Here is a 26,126-nt window from a genome sequence, read left to right as displayed (position 1 = left end):
TTAACTGGGATTAAATCCTCTTAAATTATAGCAGACGGTCTAAATAATGATACCAATTTTGAAAGAAAATACTCAGAAAACATCCAGATAAAATATTAGTTCATTTGAGGAAAGACAATAGTGTTTTCAAAACAACACTACAGAAATCCAACGATATTCGAGGTCATAAAATTTTTTGCATAGGTGAATATTATTTTTAAACCTAAAAGCCATCATTTACAATAGCCTGACATGCTATGATAATCGTAAAACACAATTCTCTTAGTCATAACAAGATATCAACGAACAATCTCAAATATCAGGAACCTGAAAACATTTGTGACTTACAAAAATCTGACCACCAAAAAACTGAGAAACACCATTTCACCATTTCATGTCTCATCTCACATGCAAAATGTGAAGGGCTTAAAAAAAAAAAAGACAGCAACAATAAAAAACACCTAGAGATTCGGAATGTAAAATACTTCAAACTATAAATATGACAAAACTTACGAATGAGTGAATATGTAAGCTCTATGTGAAAGGGTTGGAAATTAATACATTACTGAATATGATCATTTATCACGTCTTGTCAAGTGAGATTCTTAATTGAACCCAAAATGGTTTCTAAAGTTGGAGTTATCCTCGGTGTCCGTACCAACACCTTCACCCATGATGTTGGGGACAAGAGGTTTCAGACACTTGAACTCCCTGGTCCCAGAGCCTCCCATCAGACACACCTCGTACTGGTAGCTCTGGGACAGGGTCCCCGTGCCGCTGACGTCCACCAGGTGGCCCGGAAAGGGGCCCTCGGGCACCGAGCAGCGACCCACCGAGGCCGCCCCGCCCCGCCTGCACAGCCGCACCGCGACGAACACCAGCACCGAGAAGAGGAAGAGCGACGACACCGACGCCAAGGCGACCACCAGGTAGACGGTGAGCGGGGAGGCCGGCGCCGCGTCCGCCGCTTCCGCTTCCGGGGCCGGCAGGTAGGGCTGCGAGAAGCCGTCCACCAGCAGCACGTGCAGCGTGACGCTGGCCGACAGCGGCGGCTCGCCGTTGTCCTTGACCAGCACCACCAGCCTGTGCTTGGCCGCGTCGCGCTCGCTCAGCAGCCGGGCCGTGCGCACCTCGCCGTTGTGCGCCCACACGCCGAACAGCCCGGGCTCCGTGGCCTTGAGCAGCTGGTACGACAGCCAGGCGTTCTGGCCCGAGTCGCCGTCCACCGCCACCACCTTGGTCACCAGGTAGCCCGCCTCGGCCGCCCTGGGCACCAGCTCGGTGCAGGGCGCCGAGGCGTTCTGCAGCGGGTACAGCACGAAGGGCGCGTTGTCGTTGTCGTCCGCCACGAGCACGCGCACCAGCGCCTGGCTGCTGAGCGCGGGCGAGCCGCGGTCGGCGGCGCCCACGCGGAACTCGAACGCCCGCAGGGCCTCGTAGTCCAGGGACCTCAGGGCGAACAGGTGGCCGTTGTCCGGGTTGATGGACACCAGGGAGGCCAGGGGCACGTGCGGGTGGAGGGGCGGCAGCAGCGAGTAGGTGACCTGGGCGTTGGCGCCCGCGTCTCTGTCTGTGGCGCGGACGGTGCCGATGTGCAGGGCGGGGCTGTTGTTCTCGCGGACGGACAGGGTGTAGGAGGTCTGGGTGAAGGCGGGGGCGTTGTCGTTGACGTCGGACACCAGCACGGTTATGCTGTGCTCGGTTTTCAGCCTGGGGGTTCCCATGTCAGTGACGGTGATGGTGATGTTGTACTCGGCTCTGCTCTCTCTGTCCAGCGCTCCTTCTGTTACCAAGGTGTAGAAATTTTCTACAGTAATTTTCAGAAGGAAGGGGAGATGGTCTTGGATGTAACACATCATTTTGCCATTGTCCCCGGCGTCTGGATCTGAAATTCCGAAAATAGCGACCACAGTGTCAGGGCTGTTTTCTGGGATATCATTCATGAGTAATGACATGGTCAATTCAGGGGCGTTGTCGTTTACATCCGTCACTTCTATGGCTACAGTGCATTTTCCTGAAAGGCCCCCGCCGTCTGAGGCCTCAATTTCCATACGGTAAGATCGAATTTCCTCAAAATCCAACATTTTTTTTAATCGAATATCCCCCGTGACTGTGTTGACTTCAAAGGCCTGAATGACTTGATTTGAGGATTGGAAAAATGAGTAGGAGAGCTCTCCGTAGGTCCCAGCATCCAAATCTCTGGCAGAGACAGTGATGACAAGGGAGCCTATAGGGCTGTTCTCTGGGACCTGCACCTCGTAGAGCTGCCGAGCAAATTCAGGGGCGTTGTCATTTATGTCCAGGACCATGATGAGAACCTGGGAAGTCCCAGTCTTTGGCGGTGACCCACCATCCAGCGCCGTGAGGGTTAACCTGAGTTCTGGCTGCTCCTCACGGTCCAGCTCTTTGTCCAACACCAGCTCCGGGTATTTCCTGCCGTCGCTGCGATTTCCAGTGAAAATGTGGAAATGGAAGTTGGTGCTAATTGTGTAGTTCTGAACTGTGTTACTGCCCACATCTAAATCTTGAGCTATTTTCAAAGGAAATGCGGTCCCTGTATGGCTACTTTCTGAGATTTTCAGGAGGATTTCATTTTCCAGGAACTCAGGGGCATGGTCATTTACGTCTTGGAGCTGTAATTCACCTTGAATAAACTGCACCGGGTTTTTCAGTAACACCTGGAAATGCAGTATACATGGATCCACGTCACCGCACAACTCTTCCCGGTCCAGTTTTTCTTTTAGGAGCAAATTCCCACTCTTGTGCTCGACTTGCAAATGCTGTTTATTCCCTTTGGAAAGAATCCGGGCGCCCCGCGAGGCCAGCTCTCCTAAGCCCAACCCCAGATCTTTTGCTAGGTTGGCCACAAATGAGCCGCTGTGTCTCTCTTCTAGAATGGAATACTTAATGACCGCACCACCCACCCCCCACAATAGTAATAGAATAATAATGGCAGTCACTTGCCTTTTTTGCGTCGCTTTGGGTAGCGGCGTCTCCATGGTTCCTCCGGGTCTAAAAGATGCAGTATTTAATCACAAAATAATTGCTTTGCGGCCAACTCTGCTATCTTGGTTCAGCAATCTTGAGTTAGCTCTTAACACTGGCTGACAGGGGGATACCTGCCTCTCTGAAATCTTCTTTACCCACCAGTGTAAATGTTTCCTTTGTGAGCTGCCAGAAACGGATCGGTTTTTATCGAGTATGGGAGCATGCAGCGACAGTTTTTCACTCTCTTAGCCTGCAGCGCCACCAAGCGTTCTGCTTCACAACTTCAGGTAGTCTTTATTTCAAAGAGTAATGTAATAATAGCTAAACTGCATTGAACACCTTTTGGGTCATAGAGTGTTATAAACTCCTTTCCCCCTCACCTGTGATGCAGTTTTGTTCAGGTATCTAACAACAGTTGTGAGAGCAAAGTAATACCTATTTATCTATATATTCATCTTCCCTATAAAGGTACAAGCTCAGTAGACAAAACTGGGCTCAAGACAAATTTATTTATTTATTTAATAAGTATTTCTCTGTGCAGGAATTTTTCTAGCTTCTCAGGATAAAGCGGTAAATTAAACACAAAAATTCTTGCTCTCAGGAGCTTACATTCTATTACAAAAATACTAATTTGTTCTATTGTGTTAGAAGAAGTTATAAAATTTTAAATCCAGTTTCTACTCCCAATCAAATTGAAGTGTGCCTGTAACTTCTGAAAAATGTGATTTCTTTTCAGTCTCTGTATACATAACCTTGGGGAATTTTTTTTCCTTCATAAACTCATTGTGTGCATAGCTCACTAAAGTTGAGAAGAAATGGCCATTTGTTTTATTGGAAATCAGTAAGTTCTGAATTCAGGCAATGTCTTTGGGCAAACATGAAGAAGGCAATAAAGCCAATGAAGTCAAAGATATACTTTCTACGGAAGGGTTTTGACCTGTCAGCATTGGACAGGGCCCATCCCAGTGTACACCCTCTGGGACTGGGCAGATGGGGTTACTGAAAAAATCCAGTGCAACGAGTAAAGCCATGTGGTTGGAGTAAGAATATAGCAGAAGCAGGGCTTCCCTGGTGGCGCAGTGGTTGAGAATCTGCCTGCCAATGCAGGGGACACGGGTTCGAGCCCTGGTCTGGGAAGATCTCACATGCCGCGAAGCAACTAGGCCTGTGAGCCACAACTACTGAGCCTGCGCCGTCTGGAGCCTGTGCTCCCAACAAGAGAGGCCGCGATAGTGAGAGGCCCGCGCACCGCGATGAAGAGTGGCCCCCGCTTGCCGCAACTAGAGAAAGCCCTCGCACAGAAACGAAGACCCAACACAGCCAAAAATAAATAAATTAATAATAATTTTTTAAAAAGCAAAAGCAGTTCCCCCAAAGAAGAATGGAGGAGGAGAGGGGAAATATCTGGGAATACAAAACAGTAAGTGTTCCCTACACTCATTGAATTGAGCAGTAATCATCCCTGACAAAAGAGCCATGATAGTTCATTTATTTGGACACAGAACACAGCTAAATATAATTTAGTTAAGTCCAGTTCCATTTTAATTAAGGATAAAAAGAAAATATTCACTCAACTGTCACTGCCAGACTTTGATGGGACCTTGTAAAGAAGGATATTTCATAAAATACTACAAATATAACCAACAAAAATAAAACCAAATACGGGTTAAATTGTGAAAGTAAATGATTTTGTGGTTGATAAAGATAAATGGTGCACACACAGCACTGGAAGGGAAAATTTGACATTAGCTAGTAACCTGCTACTCATAACTTACTTAGGTCTTGGCAGGTATCACACATGTAGGAGGAGGAGGAGTTTGAAAAGTAAAATTTGGATTTTACCAAAAATACCTCTGAACTTGCAAACTGTTAGACAAAGACAAGGAGATAAAATGTACTCTCAAGCACTTTATATTCTGTAATACAGATTAGGGTGAGCAAGGATGTTTTCTGTTTAGAAGGAAAGTTAAAACAGTGATATTTAATAATTTCACTTATTGGCAAGGATACTGTATTGTAAAGAGAATATTAGTATTACTAATTCCTTGAAAGTTATTTTTTTAAATTCGCTATTGGAATGTTAATAACATTTAGCAAATATTTATTAAGCATTTATAATTGGCTTGGTGTTGTTTTAAAAAGGCCAGCATATTCTTACATGAAGCTCACAAACTAATTTAATGTGTTGACAATTTCATTAAGTCTATATTCATAGAAAATATGTATTGACTATTGTGGTATACTGAAATACACATAAATATGAATGACTATTTTAGCATTTAGCCATCTTTAGTGTTTATCTTTAGTTTTCCACACTAGAGTTACCCCAAACTTATATTGAGAATACAAAACAGTAAGTGTTCCCTACACTCATTGAATTGATTGGTAGTCATCCCTGACAAAAGAGCAATGATAGTTCACTTATTTGGACACAGAACACAGCTAAATATAATTTAGTTAAGCCCAATTCCATTTTAAATAATATCAGATACATTCAATAATATCAATTACATTAAAATTTTAAATATCTGATTAAATAATGTTAAATACATTAAAACTTTTCCCCTACATAGCAGTAGTGATGACAATTGTCACCACTACTTAGAAATACAATCTTAAGGACTTTGGAATATAATTTTTGTAAAAAGGATAGATTATTCAATTAAAAAATTTTTAAATAATGCAAATAAAAATTTACTTTTGTTCAAATTTTCAAATATACTTGAGTGAGAGTAATTTTTAAAACCTACTAACGATAATATAGGGAAAATACTGTGCATACCCAGTACCTGATTTTTAAAAATTTCACCCTAAGGAACAGTAATAAAATAATCAGGAAAACGGACCGTCAATAATATGCATTAAAACATGTAGGTTTAAATTAAAAGAGATTTCCAACTTATTAAGTAGGGTTTAATAGAATAATCCGATACTTAACTGAACAGGAAACTATTCCGAACGGTGGGGTTTTCCTCCATTTCCCTCCCAGTGCCCTGGGGAGGGAAGTTAGGGTGAATAGGTTTCAGAAACTTGAACTCGCTGGTCCCAGGGCCTCCCATCAGACACACCTGGTACTGGTAGCTCTGGGACAGGGTCCCCGTGCCGCTGACGTCCACCAGGTGGCCCGGAAAGGGGCCCTCGGGCACCGAGCAGCGACCCACCGAGTCCGCCCCGCCCCGCCTGCACAGCCGCACCGCGACGAACACCAGCACCGAGAAGAGGAAGAGCGACGACACCGACGCCAAGGCGACCACCAGGTAGACGGTGAGCGGGTCGGCCGGCGCCGCGTCCGCCGCTTCCGCTTCCGGGGCCGGCAGGTAGGGCTGCGAGAAGCCGTCCACCAGCAGCACGTGCAGCGTGACGCTGGCCGACAGCGGCGGCTCGCCGTTGTCCTTGACCAGCACCACCAGCCTGTGCTTGGCCGCGTCGCGCTCGCTCAGCAGCCGGGCCGTGCGCACCTCGCCGTTGTGCGCCCACACGCCGAACAGCCCGGGCTCCGTGGCCTTGAGCAGCTGGTACGACAGCCAGGCGTTCTGGCCCGAGTCGCCGTCCACCGCCACCACCTTGGTCACCAGGTAGCCCGCCTCGGCCGCCCTGGGCACCAGCTCGGTGCAGGGCGCCGAGGCGTTCTGCAGCGGGTACAGCACGAAGGGCGCGTTGTCGTTGTCGTCCGCCACGAGCACGCGCACCAGCGCCTGGCTGCTGAGCGCGGGCGAGCCGCGGTCGGCGGCGCCCACGCGGAACTCGAACGCCCGCAGGGCCTCGTAGTCCAGGGACCTCAGGGCGAACAGGTGGCCGTTGTCCGGGTTGATGGACACCAGGGAGGCCAGGGGCACGTGCGGGTGGAGGGGCGGCAGCAGCGAGTAGGTGACCTGGGCGTTGGCGCCCGCGTCTCTGTCTGTGGCGCGGACGGTGCCGATGTGTAGGGCGGGGCTGTTGTTCTCGCGGACGGACAGGGTGTAGGAGGTCTGGGTGAAGGCGGGGGCGTTGTCGTTGACGTCGGACACCAGCACGGTTATGCTGTGCTCGGTTTTCAGCCTGGGGGTTCCCATGTCAGTGACGGTGATGGTGATGTTGTACTCGGCTCTGCTCTCTCTGTCCAGCGCTCCTTCTGTTACCAAGGTGTAGAAATTTTCAAAGGATGGTCTTAGAAGAAAGGGGAGATTGTCATCTATAGAACAAGTAACCTGTTGGTTATGTCCAGAATCTGCATCTGATACACTGAAAACTGCCACTGTGATCTCTGGCAGGTTTTCAGGGATGGGGCTGCTAAGTGACGACATAGTCAATTCGGGAGCATTGTCATTCACGTCCAGGACCTTGATGACTAAACAGCATTTTCCTGATAGTCCCCCACCATCTGTGGCCTCAACATCCACCTGATATGATTGAAATTCCTCAAAATCCAGTGTCTTTCTCAGTCGAATTTCTCCCGTATTTGCGTTTATTTCGAAGGGTTCGTTAACATCATCGACTTGAAATAGGGCATAAGATACCTCCCCAAAAGATCCTGCGTCTAAATCTCTCGCTGAGACGGTGAGAACCAGAGAGCCCAGGGAGCTATTTTCAGGGACTTGGGCCTCATAGAACTCCTGAGTAAACTCGGGGGTGTTGTCATTGATGTCCAAGACCACAATCTGAATTTTTGTGGTCCCAGACCGGGGCGGAGACCCACCATCCAGCGCTGTGAGGATTAGCCTGAGCTCGGGCTGCTCCTCACGGTCCAACGCCTTGTCCAGTACCAGCTCTGGGGACTTCCTGCCGTCCTTGCGGTTCCGAGTGAGAACGTGGAAGTGAGGATTGGAGCTGATTTTGTAGCTCTGAAGGCTGTTGCTACCAGCGTCTAAATCCTGTGCCATTTTCAAAGGAAATACCTTTCCTGGCATAGTAATTTCTGATATTTTTAGTAGCATTTCTCTAGCGGGGAACTCTGGGGCGTGGTCATTTATATCTCTAATTAGCAAGGCAGCCTGAAATAACTGCAAGGGATTTGCCAGTAACACTTGGAAGGGTAGCACACAGGGCTCAGTAGAGCCGCACAGCTCCTCCCGGTCCAGTTTCTCATTTAGCAGCAAATCATAGGTCTCTGGATCAAACTGCAAATACTGCCTATTACCCTTAAAAACAACTTGGGCGGCCCGGGCAGCCAGCTCTCCCATCCTGAGTCCCAGGTCCTTTGTCAGGTTGGCCACAAATGTGCCACTTTCTGTCTCCTCCAGTATAGAATACTGAATCGATTCTGAACCTGCCTCCCACAAAATAATCAATATAATGAAGATCACCACTTGCCTTTTCTTATGATGTACTTTTGTTTGCACCATCTCCATTGTTATGTCTGGTTCCAGAGGAAAAATCCTTTTCCAATCCCAATCACCACGTCCACCGTTGACCCTCCAAAATGTCTGCTATAAAATTTCAAATTCGTTCTTATAATTTGTCTGGTGGCGACTGCTCCCCGAACACTTCTATCTTAGCTTTAGCTGTGTGTTCTGTATTTTTTTCTTGGGTTTCTCCGTGAAATGGAGTCCACTGAATGCAGAGCTTGTATCCACTCTCTTAGCCTGCACTGCCACCATGCGTTCAAATTAATAACTTCGTGGGGTGCTGCAGGTCAACACCACATCCAAAATCTGAGCATTAAAAGGTTTTTTAAAAAGTCACTGTTTCTCAAACTGTAGTGTGTGAAACACATGCATAAAGACTTACCTGGGAGTCTCAGGGTGTTTTTTCAAAGTCAACTTCTGAGCTCCCCTCCAGAACTTGAATCAAATTCTCTGGCAGTACTAACAGAAATCTGCACTTCAGTCTTACTTCTTAAGTGATTCTGATGTGAACTAACACATTTAAGAATCATTCCCTCAGGTAATGTAAACTTCCTATAACCAACTTTTATTCATTGGCAGTGCAGTTTATCTCTGAGGAGCAGTGTAATTTCTGAATCCAAGTATACTATTTAATTGTCCCATCAACAAACTATACAAAATGTAAAAGTTGGTTAGCAAGACCAATCTTAAAATACACAATCATTTCTCTAAATTATATGGCTAATAAAATGATATGAACAACATACTTTGTTTTGTGGGCACACCTGCACAGTAAAGGGAACAATTAGGCTATTAGGAAAATAGAGGCCAAGAAATACTTATGATAGAAGTATCTAATCAAATTAAAGTATTTAAAAGAGGAACTAGGAGCAATCAGATATCTGTCATAAGTAAGCATTTTAGGATTCCCTTCATTTTTTTATGGGTAGAAATGGTCATTATTTTATTAGTGTTGTTCATTTTATTGTAACTTTTTGGTCACATTTCCCTGCTATATTAAGTAATTAATCAAGGTCCAAATATATTGCCCTGTTGTAAGAGCATATGCAATGCAGAAAACAAACATTCAAGAATCACCTCTACCAGTCTCTCACAACAAGGATGACACTAGGTCCTATAAATATAGACCAAATAAGGTAGTGTGAAAGGTGAATTATATTTGAGTGGATACCCTGGAATTCAATGGTGGTTCATCATGGCTATATTCATTCACAGCTCACCAATTTCTGCTCAGATAAATTGGAAAATGTATCTCTAAACTTCCTGAGAATACATTAAATGGGTCAGTGCATATCTGAGTACACAAAATACACCAAACATAATTCATTTAAGAATGATTTCATATTTATTGAGAGGTGAAATAAATTGAGTTCAAGCAAAATTCACTTCAGGTAAGGAGTGAATAATGGAGGATTAAAAATGAGGATATTTTTCAAAATACTTCAACTCTAGCTAAAATAAATAAAGCTAAATAAATCTAAACTGAACAGATGAAGTCATTTTGTAGTTGAAAAGCACCTCTATCTACTCAGAAGGATAAAATTAAGATCATTTTGTTTCACTTGATAAATGTTACTGAGAACAGACTTGCTTGAGGAGCTGAATAACAAGATACACTGATGAAGTAAAACCAACAATCATAAACATCATGGATGGGTTTAGTTTCTTCTCTGAAACAAAATTATTTCTAGCTCAATCCTAAATGCTTCCTCCTTTCAGTGGGCAGTCTGAGTTCTGATTCCAACTTAATGGCATCCCTGGCATTCACAGAGTCCTTTATTCACTCTGTTTGCCTGCAGGCATCCTCAAATACAGCTTATTAAATTATTTTTTCATTTTAAAGCAAATCTTAATTATTAGCAGTACAGTATGTGTAAAAAATCAAGTTAGATCATTGAAGTGTCTGTGAGAGCATTACCTGTTATGATAGAGAGAAAGAAGATAGTATCTTTTTGTTATCTTCTTTGGTTTTCTCTTTTTTTAAAACTTATTTTATTTATTTATTTTTGGCTGCGTTGGATCTTCGTTGCTGCACGCGGGCTTTCTCTAGTTGTGGCAAGCGGAGGCTACTCTTCGTTGCCATGAGCGAGCTTCTCATTGCGGTGGCTTCTCTGGTTGCAGAGCACGGGATCTAGGCGCGGGGGCTTCAGTAGTTGTGGCTCGTGGGCTCTAGAGCGCAGGCTCAATAATTGTGGTGCACAGGCTTAGTTGCTCCACGGCATGTGGGATCTTCCTGGACCAGGGCTCGAACCCATGTCCCCTGCATTGGCAGGTGGATTCTTAACCACTGCGCCACCAGGGAAGCCCCTCTTTTTTTTTTAACTGTTTTTTTGGGGGGGGCTGTGTTGGGTCTTTGTTGCTGCGCACGGGCTTTCTCTAGTTGTGGCGAGCTACTCTTCATTGCGGTGCGCAGGCTTCTCATTGCGGTGGCTTCTCTTGTTGCAGAGCACGGGCTCTCAGGCCTGCGGGCTTCAGTAGTTGTGGCACGAGGGCTCAGTAGTTGTGGCTCATGGGCTCTAGAGTGCAAGCTCAGTAGCTGTGGCGCACAGGCTTAGTTGCTCCACGGCATGTGGGATCTTCCCAGACCAGGGCTCGAACCCTTGTCCCCTGCATTGGCAGGCGGATTCTTAACCACTGCACCACCAGGGAAGCCCCAAGAAGATAGTATCTTAATGTAACCCCAAAAGATATCAGTTGGGTATGTGAAGAAACTGCCTTTTTGGAAAGTGGATTACATTAGATTCCATCAGGAAAATGCTTCTCAGTTGCTTTGATTTGATTGGCTAGAGTTGAATTGACTTTGCTTTTATAAACGTCTCACAAGGAATAATTCATTTCAAGTCTTTATTATGGAAAAAGTTCAACATATACAAAGTAAACAGCATAAACTTGCATGTACACATCACCCAGCTTCACAACATTCTGTCTTGTTTCATCTGTACTTTTTCCTCCCCTTTATGCCTCCCACTCAATGTTTTTTTTGTAAAGTTCTTTTCTTTTTTTCTTTTTTGAACATCTTTATTGGAGTATAATTGCTTTACAATGGTGTGTTAATTTCTGCTTTATAACAAAGTGAATCAGTTATATATATACATATATCCCCATATCTCTTCCCTCTTGCGTCTCCCTCCCTCCCACCCCCCATCCCACCCCTCTAGGTGGTCACAAAGCACTGAGCTGATCTCCCTGTGCTATGCGGCTGCTTCCCACTAGCTATCTATTTTACATTTGGTAGTGTATATATGTCCATGCCACTCTCTCACTTTGTCCCAGCTTACCCTTCCCCCTCCCCATATCCTGAAGTCCATTCCCTAGTAGGTCTGTGTCTTTATTCCCGTCTTGCCCCTAGGTTCTTCATGAACATTTTTGTTTGTTTGTTTTTTAGATTCCATATATATGTGTTAGCATACAGTATTTGTTTTTCTCTGACTTACTTCACTCTGTATGACAGACTCTAGGTCCATCCACCTCACTACAAATAACTCAATTTCATTTCTTTTTATGGCTGAGTAATATTCCATTGTATATATGTGCCACATCTTCTTTATCCATTCATCTGTTGATGGACACTTAGGTTGCTTCCATGTCCTGGCTATTATAAATAGAGCTGCAATGAACATTGTGGTACATGACACTTTTTGAATTATGGTTTTCTCAGGGTATATGCCCAGTAGTGGGGTTGCTGGGTCGTATGGTAGTTATATTTTTAGTTTTTTAAGGAACCTCCATACTGTTCTCCATAGTGGCTGTATCAATTTACATTCCCGCCAACAGTGCAAGAGGGTTCCCTTTTCTCCACACCCTCTCCAGAATTTATTGTTTGTAGATTTTTTGATGATGGCCATTCTGACCGGTGTGAGATGATATCTCACTGTAGTTTTGATTTGCATTTCCCTAATGATTAACGATGTTGAGCATTCTTTCATGTGTTTGTTGGCAATCTGTATATCTTCTTTGGAGAAATGTCTATTTAGGTCTTCTGCCCATTTTTGGATTGGGTTGTTTGTTTTTTTGATATTGAGCTGCATGAGCTGCTTGTAAATTTTGGAGATTAATCCTTTGTCAGTTGCTTCCTTGGCAAATATTTTCTCCCATTCTGAGTGCTGTCTTTTCATCTTGTTTATGGTTTCCTTTGCTGTGCAAAAGCTTTTAAGTTTCATTAGGTCCCATTTGTTTATTTTTGTTTTTATTTACATTTCTCTAGGAGGTGGGTCAAAAAGGATCTTGCTGTGATTTATGTCATAGAGTCTTCTGCCTATGTTTTCCTCTAAGAGTTTTATACTGTCTGGCCTTACATTTAGGTCTTTAATCCATTTTGAGTTTATTTTTGTGGATGGTGTTAGGGAGTGTTCTAATTTCATTCTTTTACATGCAGCTGTCCAGTTTTCCCAGCACCACTTATTGAAGAGGCTGTCTTCCCTCCATTGTATACTCTTGCCTCCTTTATCAAAGATAAGGTGACCATATGTGCGTGGGTTTATCTCTGGGCTTTCTATCCTGTTCCATTGATTTATATTTGTTTTTGTGCCAGTACTGCATAGTTCTTTTCTTAAGGTAATGTTTACACAAATTGAAATGCACCAATCTTAACTGTATCATTTTTAACAAATGGATCCATCAGTGTTAAAGATAATGAACGTTTCCATGATTCACTGGGAGCTGTCTTAATTATATTTTCCAGGTTAATTTTAATAATTAGGTGGCAAAATATTGGTCTCCTCTGGACACAACACAGAAAGGTAAACAATGTAAAAAATCACCATGTCCCATGCTCTTTTTTGCTCATGTATGCTAATTTGAAGTGACCATTTCAAGATTAATTTAGTTGTATTATTACCAATGAGTTGAAATAGTACTTTAACTGATGAAACATTGTAAAGTGTGTTAAACTTAATTTTATTTAGTTAACTTATAACTGTTGCATAGCTGATCAAGCTGATTTCCATTTATATGCCACGTGTGTTTGTTTTCCTTTCATTCCATTATAACATTTTAAAAATCTTCAAGTTATTATAAGTGAAAGATAAAGACTAAACTTCAAGGATGAATTGAACTTCTTGGAAATCTTTCTAAATTTAGTTATATGCAAGGAAAAACACAATTATTCAGGGAAAAGATAGAAATGATATATAAGCCAATAACTTATGAAAACCTTTCAACTGATGTGATATATGCTGCAGAAAAGTTTTAAAATATAAACAGTTTGATGCTAAACACATTTGAAATCTGAAATGGTTGGGGAAGATCATTCACTTCAATATATTTGAAAAATTTCCCTTGAGACTTTGTGTTTGACCCATAGATTAGTTAGAAGTGTGTTTAGTTTCCAAGTGTTTGAAGATTTTCCTGTTATTTTTCTGTTATTGATTTTTAGTTTGATTCCATTGTGGTTGGAGAACCCATGCTGTATGATTTCAATTTTTAAAAATTGGTTGAAGTTTGTATTATGGACTTGTTTACATGGTCTGTCTTGTATATGTTCTCTGAGCATTTGAAAAGGATGTGTATTCTGGAGTTGTTGGGTGGGTGTTCTATAAATATGTTGGTTGACGGTATTGAGTTTTCTGTATTCTTGCTGATTTTCTGCCTAGTTGTTTTGTCAGTTGAGATAGGGTTGAGAGAGGGTGTTTAAGTCTCCAACTTTAATTGTGGATGTATTTCTCCTTTCAGTTCTATCAGGTTTTGCTTCACATATTTTTCAACTCTGTTGTTTGGTGTGTACATATTTAGGCTTGCTATGTCTTCTTTTATCATTATATAATGTCCTACTCTATCTTCAGTGTCATTTTCTTTGCATAATATGTTTTTCTATCTTTTTACTTTCAATCTGCCTGTATCATTATATATATTTTCTAAGTAATTAATTAATTTGTTTTTGGCTGCATTGGGTCTTCGTTGCTACACGTGGGTTTTCTCTAGTTGCGGCGAGTGGGGGCTACTCTTCATTGCGTTGTGTGGGCTTCTCATTGCAGTGCCTTCTCTTGTTGCAGAGCATGGGCTCTAGCTGAGCAGGCTTCAGTAGTTGTGGCTCACGGGCTCTAGAGCGCAGGCTCAATAGTTGTGGTTCACGGGCTTAGTTGCTCCTCAGCGTGTGGGATCTTCCCAGACCAGGGCTTGAACCTGTGTCCCCTGCACTGGCAGGCCGATTCTTAACCACTGTGCCACCAGGGAAGCCCCTGTATCATTATATTTGAAGTGAAGTTTCCTATAGACAGCATATGGTTGGTCATTTTTAAAAACCCATTCTGCCCATCTCTGTTTTAATTGGTGTGTTCAGACCATTTACATTTAATATAATTACTGATATGTTAAAGCTTAAGTCTGCCATTTTATTTTTTGTTTTCTATTTGTCTATTTTTTCTTTCTCCATTTTCTTTTTCCTGTCTTCTTGTGGGTTATTAGAACGTTTTTTAGAATTCTACTTTAATTTCTCTGTAGTGGGTTTTAGTGTATCACTTTGTATAGCTTTTATAGTGGTTGGCCCACACATAACTTATCACAGTTTACTGGTTGTCATTTTACCAGTTCAAGAGAAGGGTTGAAAACCTTCCTCCCTTTACATACCTTTACCCTCCCCCATTTATAATTGTCTTAAATATTTCCTCTACATAAATTTTGAACTATATCAGACAGTATTATAATTTTGGATTCAACTGTCAAACATAATTTAGAAAACTAAATTCTAAAAAGGAGAAGGAAAGTCTATTGTGTTTACCCATATTTTTGTTTACTGTGTTCTTCCTTCTTTCCTGATGTTCCAAGATTCCTTTTTTTATTCATTCCTTTCTGTTTGGAGAACTCCCTTTAGCCTTTTTTTTTTTTTTTAGGGTAGGCCTACTGGCAACAAATTTCTTCCAGGAGGATATTTTCACTGGACATAGAATTCTGGGTTAATTTTTCTTTTCTTTCACCACTTGGAAAATATGCCATTTTCTTCTGACATCCATGGTTTCTGATGAGAAATCTACTCTCATTCAGATTGTTATTGCCCTATGGGTAATGTGTCATTTCCTTCTTCCTGCTTTTAAGATTTTTTCCTTCTCTTTAGTTTTCAGAAATTTGACTATGTCTTTTGGTATAAATTTTTTGTTTGTTTGTTTATCTTGTTTTGGATTTGTTTGGCTTCTTGAATCTCTGGGTCTCTATCTTTTGCCACATTTGGAAAGTCTTCTCCTCTCCTTCTGGAATTCCAGTGACACAAATATTAGATCTCTTGGTATTGTCCAACAGGTCCCTGAGGCTCTGTTAATTTTTTACACTCTGTTTTCTCTCTTTTGCTCAAATTGCGTGCATAATTGCTATTGTTCTATCTTCTAGTTCCCTGACTCTTTATGTCTTCCTGTTGTTGAGCTCATCCACTGTTTTTCATTTCAATGATTGTATTTTTAATTTGTAAAAATTCCATTGGTATTCCTTTATATTTCTTTATTTCCGTGCTGCAACTTTACATTTCTTTTCTGAGAATATTTTTTCTTTTGTTTCAAGCATGTTTATAATTGCTCATTGAGGCATTTTTCAAAGTCCATTTAAAAATCGTTGTCAGATATTTCCAACATCTCTTTCATCTTGGTGTTGGCATCTTTTAATAGTCTATTTTATTCACTTCGATATCTTTCTAGTTGTTGGTATGACCCAGGTAGTACCTTCCTAGATGTGCCTGTACCCAAAAGGAACTCTTGCTCAAGTGCATGAGGAGATGTATTCAAGAATGCTTACAGCGGTATTATTATGGTAACAAAACTCTTGGAGCAACCCAGAATTCAATCAACAGTAAAATGAATTTAAAGGTGAAGGTGCATTTATATAGTGGGATACTGTAGAGTGGTGTAAATGAATGAACTGCATTAACATGGATGAATTCAATACCATAATGATTGAAAAAAGCAAGCCCACAGATGATCCATACTACATGAATCCATTTATATAAATTTCAAAGACAGACAAAAATCAAACAATGTATTATTTAGCAATATATGCATATCTGATACAATTACAAAGAATAACAAATAATTAATTAAAAATTCAGGATAGTGGTTGATTATAATGAGGGTGGAAGATGTTATCGTGGAGGCACACAGGGATTTCCAAGGTCTTGGTATTGTTCTAATTCTTAAGCTGGGTGATGAACATTTTATTATTTTTATTTTAAATTGTACATATACATTGTATACACTTTTTGGAATGTTTAATAGATTTCAAAATAGAAAAAAGTAAAAACAAAAAAGTAATGTCTTTGGGGTCAGGCTGCCTGGACTCAAATCCTGATTCCACCACTTACTAGCTAGGTAGCCTTGGGCAAGTTACTTTAATTCTGTATGTCCAGTTTGTTCATCTCTAAAATTGGCATACCATTTGTACCATTATTTTGAGGATTAAATGAGATATGTGTAAAGAATTTAGAAAACAGTAAGGTGCATAGAAATTGTATAATAGTAATAATAATAATACATTGTATGTAACATATAATTTTAATAATTATTAGTTTCTCTCCAGACCTTCCTTCAAAAACATTAAGGCTCATTTCTAAAGAAATAAAAGAAATTTTTTTAGAGAACACTAGGATATTTTAGTGGAGATTTTAGGAGTCCCAGCATAAAACCTTTGTATCCTGACACTTGCTGGGCCACATCCTGAAAAGAGTTCTTTGCCCATTCATCACAATGCCCCTTAAAGTAAAGTCTGATATTTTATAAACCTGGCTCTGCACTACCTCACATGGAGCACCATGTCAAAATTTCCACTCAGGACAGAAACTTGGGTGCAGACCACCTTATCACACAAAAGCAGAGAAGACTTGGGACTTCCCTGGTGGTCCAGTGGTTAACACTTCACCTTCCAACGCAGGGGATGCGGGTTTGACCCCTGGTCAGGGAGTTAAGAACCCACATGCCTCACAGCCAAGAAACCAAAACATAAAACAGAAGCAATATTGTAACAAATTCAATAAAGACTTTAAAAATGGTCCACATCAAAAAAATCTTGAATAAAAAAAAAAGCATAGAAGAGAAAACAGCAATTGCTACACACCAGCTACTCAGTTTCTTTTTCTTACATATGAACAGATAATCTATCACCAGACATATGAAAACCACAAATGACACAGAAACACAAAAAGAGAAATGCAACCTCCAGGAAACAAATCATTCAGGAAATAAAGTGAACTTTGAAAATCCCAAGTGCTACTATGGAAAAGACACAATCAGATAATAAGAAAACTCTTAGGGATTTAAATATGCCACTAAAATTAAAAATTCAATAAAAATACTCAAAATAAAGTGAGGGACTAACTTTAAGTGAGGATATAGAGGAAAAATCAAAGATGTAAAATAAAGGAGAAATATAAGAAAGATAGAGAAACTATTTAAAATGTTCAATATCCAACAAGTACAAGTCTCAGAAAAACATAACAAGCTAAAGTTAGGAATACAATTATTCAGGAAATAATACTAGAGATGAAACAATAACAGATATGAAAAGGCATGAATCGTTAGAATGTATAAAACATTGAATGACATAAGTAACATGTAAGACATTTATGAAGTGGAAGCGAAAACTAAATGCATTTTCAGATATGCAGAGACACAGAAAGTTTATTTTTGTGCACCCTCTCTTAAGAAGCCACTAGAGGATATACTGTAGCAAAGAGAAGGAATTAAAAAAAAAAGAAGGAAAGAAGGAGACTTTCTTGAACCCTACCCCGATCACCTAACATAAGCCCAAATCCTCTAACTCCTTGGTAGGGCACTGTTACTGAGTTGACCCATGGTTCCCCATGGTGTGCAGTCTCCCTCATTATAAGTCAGTAAACCGACCTTTACTAACTATAATGTTCTGATATAATGTGTTCCTGGTGATCTTTAGCTGCAGGGCATTCATAATTTATATGGTCATTAAAAGTAAATTTTTAACATTGCTTTTCAGGTTTTAAAACATCTATAGACAAACAAGGAATTCTTAGCTACAGTTGTAGAATGGGTCATTAACCCTAACTATATAAAAGTAAAAGCTCATTTTTGAGAGGTTTGAAAGTATAAGGGAGAAACAAGTAACAGGGAGAATAAGAATTCTATTAGTTTCTTTCACGTAAGAAAATCAAAGAAACTGTTGTTAGTGGAACAATAAATGGAGCTTTCAGTTTGAGCAGAGAAGTAACAGAAAATAGTGAGACAGCTATATATGAAGGATGTATGAGAGAAATTTTAAGTACCGGATACCAAACAACAATAGCATGAAATTAATTGTTTAAAGTTTATGAAAAAGTTACAAACATATTCTTTAGTGATAAGAAAGTATTTAAAAAGTTAGAAAATGAAGGTTTAAGAGTGCTTTCCAAAGGGATGAAATGAAAGACAGATAATACCAGGTATTGGCAGGAATGCTGAGGAACTGGTATATCCAGACACTGCTGAAAGCAATGTAAACTGGGACAACCACTTTGGAAAACTATTTGGAACTATCTACTAAAAGTGGACATGCACTTACTAAATGAGTAGCAATTCCACCCTTAGGTATATACCCAACAGAAATGCATATACATGTTTGTTGAAGGACATGTAAGAGAATGTTTATAGCAGCATTATTCAAACAGCCAAACGCACCAACCCAAATATCCACATACAGTAAGATGGGTTATAAATTGTGACATATTCATACAGTGGAATACTATACAGCAACAAGAATGAAGAACTAAAATTAAAAGCAGTATCACGGATAAATGTCATAAACATATTGTTGACACGCCAGATGCAAAACGGTTCACACTCTACTATTCCATTTATATAAATTCAAAACAGGCAAAACTGAACTATAGTATTGGAAGTTGAGATATTTGTTATACTTGACCTGGTAGTGATTTTAAGGGGTAAATTGTGTGGCACCTGGGATGCTAATAATGTTTTGTTTCTTCAAGATGCTGATACCAAGTATGTTCACTTTCTGAAAATACAGTGAGCTGTGTTAAGGATTTGTTCACTTTTCTGTATGTATGTTATAATTGAATTAAAATATTCATTTAAAAAATTATTTGCCAGTAGGATGAGAGCTAGGAAAGAAGTGTAAATAGAAGAGTGTTGGTTTTCATCATGCTTTCTCACATATTATATTTGTTATATGAATGTATTCCTTTGCAAACAAAATGAATATTATGTAAATATTTTAAATTTTTGCTATTTAGCATCAAATAACTTAGAGCGTGATGAAACAATGAATATAGAGAAAACAATATTTTATTAAGACAGTTCATTGCAACAAGTACCAACGGAAGGAGCAAAAATTTCAGGAAAATCAACAGCATGCAAGGATTTGGAATGGCGCACTATAAATAAATGCAATGACAATAGAATTTAGTTTTCCAAAATTGGACAAGGTAAAGTTAAATGGACTAATTCATTACAAAAAGGAAATGAAGGCTATACCTGAAGATGGAATTTTTCTCAAATTCGGTATCTGGGGAAATTAGAGATAAATGACAAATACCTTGCATCATGATGAGATCCCTAACTGAATCCAAAGCTATTCCGGAAGTTGGCGTTTTCCTCGATTTCTTCACCAGCACCCTGAGGCGGGAGGTTGGGGAGAATCGGCTTCAAGAATTTAAACTCATTTAACCCGGAGCCTCCCGTCAGACACACCTCGTACTGGTAGCTCTGGGACAGGGTCCCCGTGCCGCTGACGTCCACCAGGTGGCCCGGAAAGGGGCCCTCGGGCACCGAGCAGCGACCCACCGAGGCCGCCCCGCCCCGCCTGCACAGCCGCACCGCGACAAACACCAGCACCGAGAAGAGGAAGAGCGACGACACCGACGCCAAGGCGACCACCAGGTAGACGGTGAGCGGGGCGGCCGGCGCCGCGTCCGCTGCTTCCGCTTCCGGGGCCGGCAGGTAGGGCTGCGAGAAGCCGTCCACCAGCAGCACGTGCAGCGTGACGCTGGCCGACAGCGGCGGCTCGCCGTTGTCCTTGACCAGCACCACCAGCCTGTGCTTGGCCGCGTCGCGCTCGCTCAGCAGCCGGGCCGTGCGCACCTCGCCGTTGTGCGCCCACACGCCGAACAGCCCGGGCTCCGTGGCCTTGAGCAGCTGGTACGAGAGCCAGGCGTTCTGGCCCGAGTCGCCATCCACCGCCACCACCTTGGTCACCAGGTAGCCCGCCTCGGCCGCCCTGGGCACCAGCTCGGTGCAGGGCGCCGAGGCGTTCTGCAGCGGGTACAGCACGAAGGGCGCGTTGTCGTTGTCGTCCGCCACGAGCACGCGCACCAGCGCCTGGCTGCTGAGCGCGGGCGAGCCGCGGTCGGCGGCGCCCACGCGGAACTCGAACGCCCGCAGGGCCTCGTAGTCCAGGGACCTCAGGGCGAACAGGTGGCCGTTGTCCGGGTTGATGGACACCAGGGAGGCCAGGGGCACGTGCGGGTGGAGGGGCGGCAGCAGCGAGTAGGTGACCTGGGCGTTGGCGCCCGCGTCTCTGTCTGTGGCGCGGACGGTGCCGATGTGCAGGGCGGGGCTGTTGTTCTCGCGGACGGACAGGGTGTAGGAGGTCTGGGTGAAGGCAGGGGCATTGTCGTTGACGTCGGACACCAGCACGGTTATGTTGTGCTGGGTTTTCAGTCTCGGTGTCCCCATATCTGTGACGGTGATGGTGACGTTGTATTCCGCTCTGCTCTCTCTGTCCAGTGGCCTCTCGGTCACTAGGGTGTAAAAGTTTTTGAATGTGGGTTTCAAGAGAAAGGGGAGATCATTCTGGATGGAGCAAACCATCCTACCGTTGTCCCCGGAATCTGGATCAGAAACACTGAAAACGGCCACCACAGTCTCTGGGGAGTTTTCTGGGGCAGAGCTGGTGATCGTCGACATGGTCAGTTCAGGGACGTTGTCGTTCACATCCACCACCTCTATAACTACAGTGCATTTTCCTGAAAGGCCCCCGCCGTCTGTGGCTGCAACCTCCACGTTATAATATCGAGTTGACTCGAAATCCAATGCCCTTTTCAGACGAATTTCTCCTGTTATTTCGTCTATTACAAACAGTTGAGTAACTTCATCACCTTGGAATAGAGCGTAGGCTACATTCCCATTCGTTCCTGCATCTAAATCTCGGGCGGAGACAGTGACAACTAAGGAGTTTAGGGGGCTGTTCTCCGGAATCTGTACCTCATAGACCGACTGTAAAAACTCAGGGGCGTTGTCATTGATGTCCACGACTTCAATGCGGACTGCAGTGGTCCCGGACCTGGGCGGAGCCCCACTATCCAGCGCCGTGAGGGTTAAACTGAGCTCAGGCCCTTCCTCCCGATCCAGCGGTTTGTCCAGCACCAGTTCTGGGTATTTTCTGCCATCTCCGCGATTATGAGTGACAACATGAAAATGGGAGTTGGGGCTGATTGTGTAATTCTGAATAGTGTTGCTACCTATGTCAAAGTCCTGAGCTATTTTCAAAGGAAACACAGTCCCTGTCTGGACGTTTTCTGGGATTTTTAGGAGCATTTCCCTCTCGAGGAACTCTGGGGAATGGTCATTTATATCTGTGAGCTGCAGATCAGCTTGAAAAAACTGCACCGGGTTTTCCAGTAATAGTTGGAAATGCAGTATGCAGGGATCGGTCGCCCCACACAGCACCTCCCGGTCTAGTTTTTCACATAGAAGCAAATTCCCGGTCGTTACATCCAGCTGCAAGAGCTGTTTATTTCCTTTGTAATGGATTCGCGCGCCCCGAGTGGCCAGTTCCCCCACCCTGAGCCCCAGGTCTTTTGCCAGGGTGGCCACAAAAGACCCACTTTCTGTTTCTTCTGGCATGGAATACCTAACTGCTTCAGAGCCAGCCTCCCACAAAAGCAACAATATAGCAAGAAAGATAACTTGCCTTTTCTGTAGCGTTTTTGCTGGTGCAGTCTCCATTGTTCAGACCCTGTTCAAGCACGTGCAGTTTCTTCAACTCCGTATGCAATCAACCCAGATGATTTGGTTAAATAAACTCGAATTAGATCTTTCTGACTGACCTGCAGTAGAACGATGCCCTTCTCTGGAGATCTCTGCCTCTAGATCTTATGTAAAATGCTTCCTTCTTTTAGAAAGCATTCAGAGTTCTGATTCCCAGCTTAATGGCTTCCCGGGTATCCACAGAGCCATTCATTCCTACTCCTAGCCTGCAGCACCACCAGGCGTCCTTATTTACTATTGCATATAGTATTTGCCGTTTCATTCCAAGTTAGAACCTTTTAAGTCACAGAAGTGTTCCCAGTTGTATCTCCACTTCTCAGTTATTGTAAGTTCTAAATAAACATGTGCTAAGTTAACTTACAGTGAAAGAATACTATTCAGAACAAACTAAAACACTAGTATTCCTCATAAAATATCTTTTGAGTACTCGAAGAAACTTTCTTTTGTGTGATTCTTACTTGATTATATTCAAGAAATAAGCAATAATGGATGTTTACAAAAGTTTACACTATTAAAATTATTTTTATTTTTAAATATTACATATTAGAAAAGGGCATAAATCATGAATGTACAACTCAAAAAATTTTCAGGAAGTAAACACACTCATAAGCAAAACCTAAATTAAAATTAAAATGTTACAAAAACCCTAGAAGCCCCCTCCTCTCATTGTCTGGTCACTACCCTCCCCGCTAAAGGTAAGCACTCTCCTGATTTCTATTATCATAGAGCTTGTGTGTGTGTGTCTTTTTTGAACTTTTATAGAAATGGAGTTATAGAGTGTTTGTTATGTTTGTCTTCTTTCACTCAACATTACCTTTGTAAAATTCATCTGTTACATATTGTTCTAATTTTATTCTCATTGCTTTATGTTATTCTATTGTATGACTATACCAACATTTGTTTTTTTATTCTCCAGTTGATGGACACTGGGTTTTTCAGTTTGGGAATATTTTGAGTAGTGCTGCCATGAACACTCTTGTATATGTCTTTTGGTGTCTATGTGTGCATTTATATTTACTATATTCCTAGGAGTTAGACTGTTGTGCCTTAAGATGTGCACATATATATATAGCTTTAATAGATATTGCAAAACAGTTTTCAACTGTGGTTTTACCAAAACCAGCAGAGTGAGAGTTCCAGTTGCTCCATATGCTTGTCAACATTTGATAACATCTTTTAATTTTAACCTCTCTGATGAGTGTGTGATGATGTCATATTGTAATTTTAATTAGCATTTCCCTGATGATTAATTAAATTGAGTACATTTTTCACATGGTTATTTTTATTAATGTATATTCTTGTGAAGTACATAAGTCTTTTGTCTATTTTTCTATTTAGGGTACTTGTCTTTTTTTCTTATTGATCTTTAGAAGTTCCTTATATATTCTGGGTATAAGTACTTTGTTAGAAGTATGTATTGCAAATAGTCTCTCCCATTCTATGGCATGCATTTTAACTCTCTTGTGGTATCTTTGAAGAACAAAACTTCTTAACTTTTACTCTAATTTTTCAATATTTTTTATTTATGGTTAGAACTTTTTGTGTTTTCTTTAAATCTTTGCATACACTAAAGTCAAGAAAATATTGTTGTATGGTGCTTTTGAAAAATCATTTACTTTACTTTTCACATTTAGAGCTATAATCCTCCTGAAATTATTTTTTTCATGTTAGTGAGGCTAGGGTCAAATTATTTTTTTTTCATATAAATATCCAAATGACTGCACCATCTATTGAAAAGAAGTTCCATTCCCAATTGTTTCTGATGTGCCATTTTTTTCATAAATCAGGGGTCCATAGTTCTGTTCAACAGTCTTTTTTTCCCATTTTCTCTTTGTTTATCCCACAATACAATATTATCTTAATTACTATACTTCATAATAGGTTTTAGTATCTGATTGCTAAGTCCTCCAGTTTTATTCTTTTTAAGATTGCTTTGGTTATTATTGTCCCTTTGTATTTCCATATAAACTTTATCTTTTTTTTAAGATTTTTTTTGATGTGGACTATTTTTTTTAAGTCTTTATTGAATTTGTTACACTATTGCTTCTGATTCATGTTTTGGATTTTTGGCCACAAGGCATGTGGGATCTTAGCTCCCCGATCAGGGATCGAACCCGCATCCCCTGCATTGGAAGGCGAAGTCTTAACCACTGGACGGCCAGGGAAGTCCCCATATAAACTTTAGATTCAGCTTGTCAGCTTCCACAAAGAAATCTGCTGAAGTTTTTTTAGGATTTTATTGCATCTGTAGATTGAGAAGAACTGACATATTCCCAATATTGAGTCTTCCAACTATTGAACATTATATATCCCTCTGTTTATTCAGATATTTAACTTTTCTCAATAATATTTTATATTTTTCAGTGTAGAAGTCTTATGTATATTCTGTTATGTTTGTTTCTAGATATTTGATGTTTCTGAAACTATTGTAAATGATGCTTGAAATTTTTAATTTTCTGGGTTTTGTTGCTGTATAGAAATACAATTATTATTTGCATGTAGACCTTATATCCAGTGGCATTACTAACTTCATTTATTAATCCTAATAGTCTGCAGATTCTTTATGACTTTTAATGTATACAATCATGTCATTTTAAAAAAAGACTTCTTATTTCTTCTCTTCCAATCATTGTGTCTTTTATTTTTTCTTTGCTTTATTCCACTGGTTAGAACCTATAGTAAAACACTAAAGTGAAATAGTAAAGGCAAGCATTCTTGTCTCATTCTTGATCACTGAGGGAAAGTTTTAAATAATTTACCATTAAGGATAATGTTTACTGTAGGTTTTAAAATACTTTCTGAAAGTTCCCTTCTGTTTTCAGTTTGCTAACAATTTTACCATGTGTGCGCTGAATTTTATCTTGTGACTTTTTCTGTGTCCATTGAGGTAATCATATGATTTTCCTCCTTTACCTATTGTTATATAGTATATTGATTGGATTTGCATTCCTAAAATAACACAGTTTTCTCATAATTTATTATTTCTCTTTTATATATTTCTGAATTTTATTTACTGATATTTTGTTTAGAATTTTTCCATCTGTGTTTGTAAAAGAGATTGGTCTCTAGTTTTCCTTCCTTATGATGTCCTATTCAGGTTTGGATGTCATAATCCATTGAAGTCATTCTGGTACCCAAATAATCTGGGAAATATTTCCTGTTTTTCTGTCTTCCAAAAGATTTTGTATAAATTGGTGTTAGTTGTTCCATGAGTATTTAGAAGAACTCACTAGTGTGAACTGAAGTGGCAAGGTTTTTAATCACAAGTTTAATTTATTTACGATATGACTAATCAGATTTCTTCTTGTTTCAGTTTTAGTAAATTGTGTTTTTAAAAGATGTTTTCCATTTTACATAAATTATCAAATTTATTGGCATACAGTTGTTCATAATATCCTCTTTTATGTTTTAATGTCTGTAGGATTGGTAGTGATGTTCCTTTTTCATTCCTGATATTTATGATCGATGTTTTCCTTCTTTTTAACATTAGTCTTATGAAGAGTTTTTAATAAGAGTTATTATTACGTGGAAACAACTTTAAGTTTTGTTAATCTTCTTGGTTGTATATTTGTCAGCTTTGTATTTATTTATGTTTATATATATATGTATTATTTTCTTCCTTCTACATTGGTATTTAATTTGTTCTTTTTCTAGGTTCTTCAGAGGAAAGCTTAGATTATTGATTTTTAACCTTTCTTTTCTAACCTGTGCATTTAAAGTTTTAAAATTTCCCTGTAAAATCTGTTTTGATATATCAGATCTTAACTTTTACCCAGTTCAAAATATATGGAAATTTCTTCTGTGATTTCTTCTTTGACTGATGGATTATATTATTTAATTTTGAAGCATTTGGGTATTTCTTTTAAATTTTTATTTCTGTCTTAATTTCATTGTCAAAGAGCATATT

General features: G+C 40.8%; 3 protein-coding genes across 3 annotated transcripts in view; all 3 read right to left on the bottom strand.

Annotated features, from left to right (window-relative positions):
• The window catches only part of LOC132362581 (protocadherin beta-4-like), a 115,454-nt gene that overhangs the window by 78,451 nt on the left and 10,877 nt on the right, over nucleotides 1–26,126 (bottom strand). The gene's annotated exons all lie outside the window — the stretch shown is intronic.
• On the bottom strand, nucleotides 105–8,474 carry LOC132362577 (protocadherin beta-17-like). The gene is made up of 2 exons (XM_059917287.1): nucleotides 7,971–8,474; nucleotides 105–2,657 (listed from the first exon to the last, which is right to left on the bottom strand). Exons 1-2 carry the CDS (start codon nucleotides 8,292–8,294, stop codon nucleotides 585–587), a joined length of 2,397 nt encoding a protein of 798 aa, XP_059773270.1. The 5' UTR covers nucleotides 8,295–8,474; the 3' UTR covers nucleotides 105–584.
• On the bottom strand, nucleotides 19,555–22,466 carry LOC132362576 (protocadherin beta-5). Its single transcript, XM_059917286.1, has one exon. The coding sequence runs from the start codon at nucleotides 22,175–22,177 to the stop codon at nucleotides 19,787–19,789; it is 2,391 nt and encodes a 796-aa protein (XP_059773269.1). The 5' UTR covers nucleotides 22,178–22,466; the 3' UTR covers nucleotides 19,555–19,786.

This window comes from Balaenoptera ricei, chromosome 3, assembly GCF_028023285.1.
Source record: "Balaenoptera ricei isolate mBalRic1 chromosome 3, mBalRic1.hap2, whole genome shotgun sequence".
Lineage (NCBI taxonomy): Eukaryota > Metazoa > Chordata > Mammalia > Artiodactyla > Balaenopteridae > Balaenoptera > Balaenoptera ricei.
This window is presented reverse-complemented; position numbering and strand designations above follow the sequence as displayed.